Source organism: Lepisma saccharinum, chromosome 6 (genome assembly GCF_977018435.1).
Source record: "Lepisma saccharinum chromosome 6, izLepSacc3.1, whole genome shotgun sequence".
NCBI classification, from domain to species: domain Eukaryota; kingdom Metazoa; phylum Arthropoda; class Insecta; order Zygentoma; family Lepismatidae; genus Lepisma; species Lepisma saccharinum.
The window spans coordinates 40,730,000-40,744,444 of NC_139234.1; the positions used below are offsets into that span (position 1 = coordinate 40,730,000).

Sequence of the window (14,445 nt, forward strand, 5' to 3'; positions counted from 1 at the left end):
CCAAGCAAGTAACTGTGTCGACACTACTGTTTATTACCAAAGCTAGTACCATCTTTTACCTTTCAGGTATCAATTCCTATCAGACACATAAAGATAAACACAATTAGAAGAATTGACGTGAAATAAGTTGCACGAATTACTTCGACTATCAGCACAGTGCAATGATCTTGAAACAACAAGGTCAATAACGTGATCAAATGAAAAAATAGCATGTATAAACCCATTTCCCACGTTTACGATACTTTCGTCCGACCTCAGTGATCAGAATTTCCATTAAAAAAAGAAAGGCAAATGTGAAGAATATAAATTGCTAATGTAATGTAACTTCATCATCATTCAACAGCAAGACAACTGCACACAACATGACTCCCAAACAGGCTCTCATTTTGTCATCTATTTTTCTTCTCCCATTGGTTGCTAGCAACGGCATAAGAGAGGATGTGGTGCCTTCAATACAAGCTGCGGAATCAGATGTAGACTACACTCCACATGAAGAAAACAGAGCTGATAAGGATCAAGATTGGAGTAATATAGTCTCAAACATTCTCCCAATGGTTAGCAGTTCGAGGGCAGATGACACTGATTCACGTAAGTTTTAATTAATAGAGAAAACCTTACTTATTTGTTGTTAATTACAGGAATTCGTTCCTTAATAGTAATCATTTATATTATACATTATTTGACATCCAAACTGAATCATACGAAAAGTAAATGTGGAACTTACACTTACATTTTTGTTCAATTGTTTTGCCAAATTTATATTTGCGCAAATATGTTTAGTTCCAATAGTCTCTCTCAGGCTGTCGACCAGGAGAGTTATAGAAGGATTTCCAAGCTTTCGATAGCTATCGTCACTCTCAGCTCCAGGGTAGAAGAGACGTTAGATGTCGAAAACTCTGAAACCTTTCCAAAACTCACCTGGTCGATAGCACGAGAGAATGAACGAGTATTCATCATTTGACGCCACGAAAGCTTCAAAGCTTACTTCATATTTGGTTTGCTTTTCACAAATATTAAACCTTAGAATTAACAAATTTCTCTACAGTTCGTTTCTTCATTTGCATTCTTCTCTAGGTGGTCACAAGCAGGCTCTGATCCTGCCCTTCGCAGCCGCTGCAGGTTTCTACGCCCTTTTGGTCACCTTAGGGCTTATAGGGGCTAAGTTTGTAGGCTTCGCAGCCCTCATGGTAGGAAAGATATCTCTGGTTTTGTCAGCCATCAACGGACTAGCCAAGATTTTCAACAAGAAACAAGATATGCCTAGTTATCCATATGTTGAAAGGTTTAGTCATCCTACATACAACTTCGTACCCGGCCAGGTTCACCAAGTTCCCCACTAAGGATATAAGCCAGAGGTAAGACTACATTATGGCTATATGTGATTTGTTTTAACATAATTTTTATCATACTTTACAAGGCATTATATGTTCGTCTAAACATTTTAATTTTACTTTGCAAATGTAATATTCTTAAATGTCATTATTTACCTGAAACAACGCATCTATATGTTATAATTTGGATTTATTTTTTCCGTTTAAGCTTTTTAAGTAAGTAATTGACTTTTCAAAAATATTTTACTATAGCGTTTCAATATAATATCCTCAATTCATTTTGCTAGCTCTATCCTCTACTGACACTAGAAATTCGAGTTTGTATTAGACAGTTGAGAAGGAAATGTTACATTTCTCTCCACTAGTTTCTTTAAAACTTACAATTTATACCAAATCCATAATGAATATACGTACATGGGCACTATACTCTCAACGTCTCATTATCCGAGAAGGTTTCCTATGGTTCGTATTCACATTGTTACAACATATAGATGAAGTAGATATTTCCATAAAATGTTCATTTATCGAATAGCTAAACGTTTATAAAGTGTTTGATTCTCTGTTCTAAATTATATATCTTAACACAGGACAACAATTGCACGATAATACGTACTATAAGTTTTGAAATTTTGATTATATTTACATATTCTGAAATATATAGTTTTAATTCGCACGAATATTTCTGCCTTGTCAGAATCAAATAGTTAATTCACAGTTCTAAATTTTGTGTACATTTCTAGTGCTTGAATTAGTATTTTAGACATACATGTCTACATTTTCTTGAATTTAAATGAAATGCACATTCTTTAAGGGTAGCCATTTTAGAAGTAAGGTTAGAAAGTATTATAAACCATTCCTGTACAAAATATTATACTACTATATTTCTTGTTTTCAGATTATATAGGCGAAGTTTCAGATATAGAAGGAAGACTTGTAGATAAAATGTTTAATGGGAACATTATCCCATAACATTAAGCGTATACGGAATACTTCTTAAACTTCTGTTGTAGACTCATGTGTTGTAATGCATGTATTTAAATAATACTCCATAAGTGTAATGTTCCTAAGACTGTCAGCGTGTTGTGAATTGATGTATGTTAATTTAAAGCGAAAACGAGAGTGCGTGTGTGTGTTTTTGTGTGTGTGTATGCATGTTTTTTCAACATCATGTGCAAATAAAATATATTGTTGAATTTTCAAACATTTTTATTATTTACGTATTTATTAAATCCGTTTGTATGATTATTGCAAGTAACTCGTCCAATAATTTCGAATCAGGAAAATATGGCTGTGTGGGATGTAAATTTTTAAACATTCTGTAAGAAACAAATTTTTTTTCTCTTATTGCTAAAAAAGGTGAGGGAATTAGAAGAGGGTGAGGGAATCCCCCCTTAAACCCCTGCGGGGAATTTACTGAAGAGTGTCAAATTAATGGTAAAGTAAGGTAATATTAATTGGATATTTCCTTTAGGTGTGTAATTCGTGCTTCATAATTATTAGTATAATTTTTTTTGATTGTCAACATTCATGACAGTCATGAATGAAGATATATTTTAATCAATACAGTATTGGTAGTCATTAGCCAAAATATTGCAGACATATCAGTTCATCAAATATTGTATTTTAGCTTTTAGAATCGGCAATATATTGGGTAATAGTGGAACGTGGAACAAAATGGGATACCGGTGTATTTTTTTCCACCATCGGTTTCTTTCAACGTTATCGGTGAAGCTATCCGTTCGTTTGATAGTTACCAACGAGGCTTCATTTCGACAGTTCCACGAACCACGTCCAGTTCGTGCACTGCTGTACAATATTTGGGCTTCATATTATCCGTTTCAAATAGAAAGTTATTATTTGGAACTCTTTCCTACATGATTGATTTATTGAATTAGGTTATTTTACGTCGCTATTCTGCCACTTTCGGCTAATCGCGATGACGGGGATGAATGGTGATACGGCAAGATGGATGAAATGACAATCACAAACACATATGGACAAACAACGCAATTCCTACAGGAGAGTATCGTTCCTGCAGCTTCAGGGGCCAAAGCCTCGTTAGTCTGCAAAATACAGTCCAGGGTGTACTACATGGAAGTGAGGTTGACATTTTCCTGCCTTCCGAAAGGGGCACCGCTGTTTTATACACCATCTTTCGGCATGTTGAGTTCCCAAAACATTCGATGTTTTTAATGTCAAAGCACAAGTTTTGCGTTATTATTTATTTATTTCCCTTCAACAGAGACAAGTCTCCAATTAGAGAAGTTAATATCAAAATATTACATTTTCATTTACAACTTATATGTACACATACACATTCTCCCTCCTTCCTCCTTTACACACACACATATTCACACACATAGACAGATACATCTTGGTGACAGAACAGGTTTACTGCTTAAGTGTAACAACAGAAATTTTCAGATATTTACACATTTCATCTGAATTACATAAAACAAGTATCACAAACACTGGTACAATATATCATAAAACAAACTTCAATATATGACATATCCAATTCTCATAATAAATACATTATTAAGAGAGATACCCCTTTAACATATTCATACATTTGGTTCGTGTCATGCCGAAATCCAAGTCCACCAAATGATTTGAGATCATGTTATATTCAAGGGTAATTTTTTGTAGTGGGGAACGTTTATACATTTCTGTTCTTGGGATTTTGTATGAGTAAACGTCTATTACGTAAATGACAATGTCTCACATTAAACCATATTCTCTCTAGTATAGAACTACTATCAATGTGTCTATTTATTATTTTATACAGAAATATTTGTTGAGAAACTTCACGTCTATTTGACAGGCTTACAAAATCAAATTTATTTAACAAATCATTGTATGATATTTTAAGGATTATTGGCGATATTCCATACTTCTTATAATATAAAAATCTCAGAAATTTCTTCTGTATGCGTTCAATCATATTTTTCTGGGAGTTACAGGTTGGCGCCCATACGGAACAAGCATATTCTAATTTGCTTCCAACTAAACATTTGTAGAGCATACACAAAGAGCATATATCATTTAAACTTTTAGCATTTCTTATTTGAAATCCAACATTCCTATAGGCATTCTGGGTAATACAAGAGATATGCTCAGTAAAAGTCATATTATGGGTAATCATTACTCCTAGGTCTTTAATGGAATTCACTTTTTTACAAATTCACCGTTAATAACATACTTATCATTTCACACATTATTTATTATGACGTAACCTAAAAGTGTTTCTTTGGGCAAGAGGGAGTACTGTCCCATTTTGACTCTCATTGTCTTTGGACACTACACTACTCTGATTGTGCCATTGAGTTCAGTATTAACGTTCATTGTTAAGGCAGGCTACAACAGTTTGTGATCTTCTTCTTTGAATCCGTTTGTCCGCAATGGGTACATAACTGTTGCACATGTATAGACACTGAGGATGAAGACGATGTTCATGGAGCGATTTTATGTGAGATATAAGTGCACATGGACGATTTACGATTGTCTTAACTAGCACTAAACATTTCATGTCTTTATTTTAGCAACATTATCCTGTTATGTGCTAAGGCTTATGACAATGGTCCCCATACGAAATGTCTTCGAACCAATATTTTTAAAATTATCATTGTATTTGAAAATCCATGTTATGATTATCCCTAGGTTCAGTTGTAACGAAAACCATAGACTCCATTAAAGAAAATCCACACCTGCGAGGAATATTGTTAAGTCTGCCACCGAATATGCATTTCTGTACCGACACCTACTTGTAGGTGCGAATAAAACTGACCACATTTCATTTTGAGTGTGTGTGTGCGTGTGGTGTGTTAAACATGGATATACAATCATTTGTGAATATGTCACATTTTTTGGAATAGTTTTTACGATGAACACAATTAACAAACCAACACAAGACAATTGGCAATTATAATAAATTAAGAAAAGTCTTTGCTATGTGTTTTTCATTGAAATCACCATTAACACGTTTCATAAATTATCTAAGTTTTGTACATAAGCTATTGAAAAACATAAACTTCTTTTAATAATGTGTTAATAAAATGCATACCGATTCAAATTACTGTATTTGGCTAAATATTAATATATGCAATTTGATGTTTCTTTCAGTAAAACTAATAACTAAGTGATAACTAAGATTTGACAAAAGAGATTTCACCATGGTGCATTATTTTTATATTAGAATGCGCGTATTAAGCAAATGTCTTTCAAGAAAGAAGCCTGACAAATTATATAAACAGCTTTTTTGAGCAACAATTGTTGTTACCTTTTAAATACACATTATACGCAACTGAAAATTTAACAATAGTTAACAATTACGAACACCATGGTATTCATCTCAAATAATTATTAAAAATGTGTATAACTAGTGCATAGATTAAATGGAGATAACTAATACATTTGTAAAAGTACATACACGTATCATATGCTATCAAAGTTAAAGAATATAAATGGTTTGCATAGCAGGTGAGTAAAATTGTTCAAGCCACATGTATAATGTATAATGTATATTCTATGTGATTTGTCTGTAAAATGGTGTTTTATGACAAGGTATCCACATTATGTCTGAGAGTAGCACATAAAGAATGGGGATGAATCCTAGAACCCATATTTACTCTCTCTGGAAGATTTTTACATGAGTGTTTATTCTACATAGTTAAATTTGTAATGGTCGAATTGATCATTACTGGTTTTGGTAATATGTTAATTAATTGCTGGCCAGCTACAAGGTGTAGGTTTAAGTAATAATATGTTTCCATGAGTGTACCTTTTGTCATTATTGCATGTAAATGTATGTGCTTAATGAATTGTGATTTTTGCTGGATATTAGATTCCCCTGTTTTTTAGCCTCTCGGTTGGGGGAGCTAGCTGTTTTTCAAAGGACCGTTACAGTGGAATTTTCCAACGCTACGGGGTTCACGTTCACGACGTTTACCCCGACTATAAAAAAGGACAGTGGGCTTTAGGAAAAAACAGTTTTTTACTACCTTCACAACGACGAAGACCCTTCAAAAGTCTTGTCCACTTAGGGTGGCTAGACTGAATGATTGAGAAGTAAATGTAATACTTGGCAAGTGAACATCTTCGAGAGTCTTGTCCACTTATCGTGGCTAGACTGATGTCTGAAATTAATGTATCACTTGGCCAACGAACCCTCTTCGAAAGTTTAGTCCACTTATGGTGACTAAACTAATGATGGGAAATATATGTAGCATTTGGTAAAGCCAACCCCTGTTTGAAATCCCCAAATTTCCCAATTGTACGATATTGCCGCGAGTCGCATCATAATGCCTTGCGGCTGTTCAAGGATACTGCGTAAGGAAACGCAAGACTGTTGGAATATCAATTAAGTCGAGGGTAGGCCACAGAGATAGTTAGGCTAACTCTGTGTTAATGAAAGTACCAATGGTTAGGCCATAGGTACTGATTATGTAAATGCACACATGGAAGCGATTTGTAAATATGTATATAATAGCAACGTATAATAAACAAATATAATCTTACTAGAAATGTTAAGATTTGATGAATTAACTCTAAGAACTACGGTATTGTCCATTTTAATACCAGTTGTTTATTAACTTTCTGTACATGTGTAAACGAACCAGGGACTAAAAAATATAAAAATATGTGAAACCCCCCCTTTCGTAATTCCAGCGCAAATATAATCTGCTCGCTTGGCACCCAGGGTGAGGTGAAAGGAGAGATTTGAAGGATTAAGGCAGGGAGTAATCCAGAGGGCCTGATATAAACCAGGGAGTGGGTGGTCGACACTATCACAAATTTCTAAAACTAGATATCATTGAAGATATTAAAATCTAGAAATCGTGAATCGGCTAATAGTAATCGTCGTTAGGGGTGGCATCAATGTTAGGTCACGGTGGGTCAAAATGAGACCGGCTCACCTGCTGCTCACCCTGTCAAATTGTAATAGGCAACTTTCATGGCAAAAGTAAAATGAATAGGAAATCGTGAATATGATGGAAAAATGTTTAAATATTCGAATGCAAGACTTCTAGTTTCGGCCAGCGCTTTACTAACCACTGAATCATGGAGATCAGTATTATAATAGTAGCCTATAACAAATAATTAGCTTATGTTTTATTAGTGTATCATATGAGAAATGTAATCTAACCTAAACTTTAACACATTTTCAATGTATTAGTTGGATTTGTATACTTTCTTCTAACTTCAGTATTTAACGTATTGTTGGATAATACCAGGTGGTTATAATTAAAGTGACGGTGTTCAGAGTGGTACAGCACGGGCTGTAATGAGAGTAGCAGTCTGAAACTTCGTAGATATGATAATGAAGCAATGCGCTCGCGAATTATGCAACAAAAAAAAAAAATAGTTCCAATTCTCGCCACCAGGGTAAAAAATGGCGCTGTAAGCAGTCAAAACGTGGAATTTTCCGTAACTCTGACGTCAAAGTCGGTGACATTGCCTAACCATTGTGTGAGCTCCCTGGTTGTTGTTTGTGACGCTTGTTGCTTTTTCCTTTAGTAATGTTCATGTAATTCGAATAGTGAAATTGTAGCGATATTTTATTACAAAGAGTATTGTTTTCTGCGATTTATAGTGTTTTTCCTGTAACTATACCAAGTTTCGACTGCTTACAGCGCCATTTTTACCCTGGTGGCGAGAATTGGAACTTTTTTTTTTTTTTTTTTTTTTTTTTTTTTTTTTTTTTTTTTTTTTTTTTTCCATAATTCGCGACCGCATTGCTTCATTAGCATATCTACGAAGTTTCAGACTGCTACTCTCATTACAGCCCGTGCTGTACCATTCTGAACACCGTCACTTTAATTATAACCACCATGTACATCACTATTTGGAAGACGTAATAGCAATCTGAATATCAAAAAATCTAATTTTGTTTGAAAATGTGGCTCACCTAAATCCAATGCCGGACCCAGACCAGAGAGTTTGGCGCATTTATTTAAAGGGCACCAAACATATTGGTGATACTACATATGTAGCTACATTGTTCCTGTAAGTTTAAGGAAACAACCTGAGATGTGGGACGTTTGACCATGGTGTTGTTTGTGTTCTGTGTCAAGTCAATATGTGGTTGTAATGGACGATATTCAACTAAACGTCATCACGCAGTATACTCTGGGAAGGAATTGGACAAACAGTTTCGCTTGTGTTAAGGTAAGCGTATAAGAGGATTCTCGAGAAAATTTGCATTTCACCACTTTACACACTTTTTACGATTTCTGTAGGGCTACGGTAAAGGCAAAAAGTCCACATTCCTCATATTATTACTGTAATCATACCTTGAATCACTTCGGTAAAAACTATACGCACGATGCTATCCGGCATATTTTCAAAGCAGGATCTGATCTGTTTGCCAGAAACATGGTGTGTGTGAGGGGGGGGGGGGTGTTCGCTGATAATCATCGATTGTTCCTTCAAAGCAAGCCATCACCATGCCTTTGGTGATCACTTGTATTAATATTTACATTTTCTTATTTTCCGTTATTTTGCTACCATTTTAGCTAATCACGATGATGATAAATTAGGTAAAATTCATGACGTGATACTTGAAAAGAAACACACTGGTCAGGTAAGACCAGGACTTGAATACGAAATCTTTGCCGGTTCGGCAACTGACGCAGATGACTTTTCAAGACATAATCTTGCGCAGATTAATATTCGCTGTAGATTTAAGCCTACTTTCTACAAACATCAAACTTACTCCGACAGTGAATTTCAGTTTTGTAAACCCCTTTATGATTCTCCTGTGCACAGTCGAAACTGGAAATTTCAATATTCTATGCGCATAATTTGAATTTTACAGATTCGAGTATAACTAATTTTTTGACATATCATGTACGTATGATCTGAAGTTCTAATAGCATTGTAATAAGTAGCGAATGCAAAAATAATATATATATAAATTAATATAGGTAATAGGAAATACGAAAGTTGATCTTGATAACACAATAAAATTCCTAGGAGGGGTTGTAGTGGATGATAAATTAAGTTGCATAGTAGTGTAAAATATACTAATACTGGCGCGATAAATGATGAGGTGTTTTGACTGAATAGAAATACTTAAAACTAAGGCAAAATGTCTATAAAATTTTATTGCTACTGTGTAAAACCTACGATTTTTGTAAAAAAAAACTTCCGAGAAAAGATGACCCCCTCAAATTGATGTGGCTAAACCTGAATTTGCTAAAATTGCTGTTTATAAATTTGTTAAAAATATGGCTTTTCTCAATATTGTTTTAACTACACTTAAAACTAATCCAAGATGCTCACACACTGCCACACCTACATACACCCACACATTCCCACCTACACCTATACCTATACCTACATATATTTACCTACACATATTTACTTCCGGTCTACTTCCGGTCTACTTCCGGTCTACTTCCGGTCCACTTCCGGTTCACTTCCGGTCCACTTCCGGTCCACTTCCGGTTTACTTCCGGTTTACTTCTGGTTTACTTCTGGTTTACTTTTGGTTTACTTCTGGTTTATTATATCAGATTTCTTGGGTTTCAAATCAAAATTTTATACTTAATAAAATTATTTCACCTTCGTACATGTAAGCTATATTATTATTGTGATAATTGTATTAAGTATAAAATTTTGATTTGAAACCCAAGAAATCTGATATAATAAACCGAGGATAAAAATTAATAATATTAACATATTAAATATATACAATAATTATATAAAGTACACTGCTGAACCCAATTCATATTTTATATTAAATATAGAGTTTAATTTAAACCCCAAGAAATCTTATAACTAATAACAAAAATGCCAAATCAAAAATATTGTGATCAATGCAATATGAATATTTCTAGCTCTAATTGGGCTAGGCACCAAAAGAATTGTAATCCAGACAAATATAGAACTCGCACAAAAATTTGCCCAAAATGTCATAGAAAATATAGTCTGGAATATTTCTTATATAAACATAAAAATAATTGTTGTGCACAGTTTTCTACGTTATCACAACTATCTACATCTTCATCTGGTCTAAAAAGAAAACTTGAAACCCCTATTAATTATAAACCAGCAAAGCAGGCACGCTATGCACCTATTCATAGTAGTTTTAATGGCCAACTAAGTGATTACCGTTTTATATCAGACCCAAAATGTGATATTAAGAATTTTTTGAACAATATAAATCCTGATGTGCAGGATATTCTAAATAAACAAAATAACTCTTATAAATTATCTTTTAAATTATTTACACAATATAAGAAAGCAAATGGAACAAAATTTACACACCCCCACATAACAGAAACTGTAGTTATATATTCAAATAGAAATTTAGATAAAATAATAAACTGTTTGATAGAGCAATTAAATATTAAACACTCTGAATTTGCTGCAAAAGAATCAGGATGGAGTTTATGTGGAAGTCCACACAAGTTATATATTAATATTTCTAAATTTAACCCATTACAAGGTTCGACATATCTGCCATTACCTATCAATATTAAAAACAAAAAAGCCGTGGTTAATATAGAAAATAATGATGAGAAATGCTTTCTGTGGTGTATTTTAGCTGCTTTGTATCCAGTTTTAAATAATCCAGAAAGAATAAGTTATTATAAACAACATGAAAATGATTTTAATGATGCAATGGAGGGCTTAAAATATCCAATGTCTCTTCAGAATATTGATAAATTTGAAAAAAAAGCCAGAGATATTAATGGTAAACTATTATCTATTAATGTATTTATTTGTTCTACTGGTGTTGGGAATTGCTTGATAGAACCTCTCAGAATTAGTACAGTTGATGATGATTTTGCTGTTCCAATTGACTTGCTTTTAATTGAAGGAGATGGCACATACCATTATACTTTGATACATAATCTTGAAGCTTTAGTAAGAAAACAAATAGACAAATTTAATAGAATATTCAAGTTGTGCCGAAGATGTTTAACAGTATTTGATGGTCAAAAAATAATAAATGGTGTTCGTGAAAAAAATTCAGAAATTTCTAAAAACAAGTTAGTTGAACATTTAAAATATTGTGGGAAGCATAAACCTGTTCATATGCTTATGCCTCACCCAAGTGAAAATGCCAAATTCAAAAAATTTGAAACTTTGTTGGAACACCCAGCATACATAGTTTGTGATTTTGAGTCAAACCTGAAACCTCTTGCATTCTGCAACCCAGATCCTGATGAATCTTCAATTACATCATACCAATTACATGAACCTTCTAGTTTTTATTATGTTATTATACAGGATGGTGTGGTTAGTAAAGAATATTTATACATGGGACAAAATGCTATCAAAGAATTTGCACATAGAATTGAAAATGAGTGCCATGACATAGCATCTAATATCTTATTAAAATCAAAACTTATGATGCCTTTAACAGAAGAACAAATTCAAAATTTCAATAATACAGAAAATGCCCGATATATGATTTTAAATTTTCAAATACAAATATCAAGGTAAAACACCATTCCCATACAAGTGGTAAATTCTTAATGGCGCTGTGTAATAACTGTAATATTAAGATCCAGAGACCAAAATTTGTCCCGATATTTTGACATGGTGCATCTAATTATGATTTTCATCATCTGATCAGGTACGAGGGGTTTGACAAGCAGAATTTAAATATTTTAGCAGAAAATGATGAGAAATATATATCTATTAGCAAGATAATTAAAGTTAATGGTGTTCCTATTCACTTAAGATTTCTTGATTCATACAGAATTTTGTCGGCTAGCTTGGCTACTCTGGCCAGTCAATTATCTGATGATCAATTTAAAATTACTTGTGCCATGTTTCCAAATCAGGACTTGAAATTAATTAGGCGAAAAGGTGTATATCCATATGACTATGTTACTGATTTTTCTAAATTTGATGAGTGTTCTCTGCCACCACAAAAAGCATTCTATAGTAAACTCTGGGCATCCGAAATCACTGATGAAGATTATCACCATGCTCAGTTGATGTGGACAAATTTAAAATGCCAGACATTTGGTGATTATCATATGGCATATTTAAAACTTGATGTAACTCTTTTAGCCGATATACTTCAGGCATTTAGAAAATCTTCAATAGAAAATTATAAGCTAGATCCAATTTATTTCTATAGTGCTCCAGGGCTAGCATGGTCTGCAATGTTTTTAAACACTAAAATGGAGTTAAATTTAATCCAAGATCAAGATATGTACTTGTTTATGGAGCAATGTATAAGAGGAGGGATGGTGCAATGCTCTCAGAGATATGCCAGGGCTAATAACAAATATATTTCTAATTATGATCCAGAATTCCCATCAAATTATATACTTTATGTAGATGCTAATAATTTATATGGGCATGCTATGATGGATAAATTGCCATATGCAGGGCTTGAGTGGGTTGAAAATTTTAGTATTGGGGATCTTCAGGATTTTGATGACAGTAACTATGGCCTGTTCTTAGAAGTTGATCTGATAATTCCTGAAGATTTACACAATAAGTTTTCTGATTTGCCCCCAATTTCTGAGGATGAGTGTTCACCAAATTCTAAAGAAAAAAGTTAATGATGACTTTGGATCCAAAACAGAATTATATAATATATTACAAAAATCTCCAGTTCCTAATACATCATGGTGTTCAAGTAACTAAGGTTGGCAAAGTTTTGAAATTTAGGCACTCAAAATGGTTAAAACCATATATTGATACCAATACCGAGCTTCGAACATCTGCAGTGAGCCAATTTGATAAAACTTTGTTTAAATTAATGGTAAATTCAGTATATGGCAAAACAATAGAAAATGTTAGAAAGCATAGTAATGTTAAATTAGTTACCGACCCCAGCCGGAGCAAAAAATTAGTGGCAAATCCGAATTTTAATTATAGAAGAATTTATGATGACAATATGGCACTTTTTAATATGAAAAAAACAAAAATTAAGTTTGATAAACCTATTTATGTAGGGGCGGTGATATTAGAATTGGCAAAATTACATATGTTAAAACTTTATTATGATGTGTTGAAACCTTTTTATGGTAATAGTATAAAATTGATGTATATGGACACAGATAGTTTTATTCTTGATATTCAAACAGAAGATGTTTATAAAGATATATCACATCCTGAATTAATTAAATATTTTGATACCAGTGAACATTCAAAAATTCACCCCCACAACAAAAAGGTGCCTGGCAAGTTAAAAGATGAGACACTTGGCGATGTTATTGTAGGATTTGCTGGGTTAAGAGCTAAAATGTATAGTTTTAAAACATGTAGTGGTGCTGTTGCTAAAAAAGCAAAGGGTATTGGTAGAGATACTGTAGATAAAGAGCTTGAATTTGAAGATTACAAAAATTGTCTCAAGTCACAGAAGTTAATTAAAACATCAGAAAATAGAATTCAGAGTGTGGATCACTTGTTAACTAGCAATATTGTAAGAAAAGTAGCTCTAGACCCACATGATGATAAGAGATGTATTTTATCATGTGGTGTACATACTCTACCATGGGGACATTGTGACTTGAGAAGTGGTAATCAATGCCCAATTACAGAGCATGATTTGAAATAAATAAAACATGCCAATGAATTTATTTGGGTTTAAGAAAAGCTATTATGGACCTGCCGACACCAGCACCCTCTCCTGATATAATATCTAAACTAAGTGGTTTCTTAATTATTCATCTAAATAGCATACTTACAGATGTTGATGATAAAACAGGTAAAACATTATACATATTTAACAATAATTTAAATCATTACCAATTACCTATAGGTGGTCAATTACAATTTATTACAACTCCCGAGGGTGATGTTAAAATTTCAGTAGGGAGAAATATTTATAGAATTAAGCACTCAAACATGATTTCTGGTACTGTATATACCGTTTCTGCCGGTGATTGTTTATATATTGAGGTCCCGGGATATTATGACAAACTTATACCTTTTTTATAGAATTAAGAATTAGATATTTAATAATAAATAACTACTAAAACAAAAATGCCTAATGATATATTTGGCCATACAAGACATGAAGATCACAGTGATGAGCTTCTGATGCTTGACGTCAGAGTGAAAAAATTAAGAAGTGATTTACAAGTTTTACAAACCACACTCAATGCCAGTCTTCAACTAGAAATTACCAATTTACAAT

At 33.2% G+C, this 14,445-nt stretch overlaps 1 protein-coding gene across 1 annotated transcript; it reads left to right on the forward strand.

Annotated features, from left to right (window-relative positions):
* The first annotated feature begins 346 nt into the window (after positions 1-346).
* Positions 347-2,458, forward strand: LOC145989348 (uncharacterized). The gene is made up of 3 exons (XM_083124680.1): positions 347-588; positions 1,075-1,355; positions 2,227-2,458. Exons 1-2 carry the CDS (start codon positions 363-365, stop codon positions 1,338-1,340), a joined length of 492 nt encoding a protein of 163 aa, XP_082980806.1. The 5' UTR covers positions 347-362; the 3' UTR covers positions 1,341-1,355; positions 2,227-2,458.
* The last annotated feature ends 11,987 nt before the right edge of the window (positions 2,459-14,445 follow it).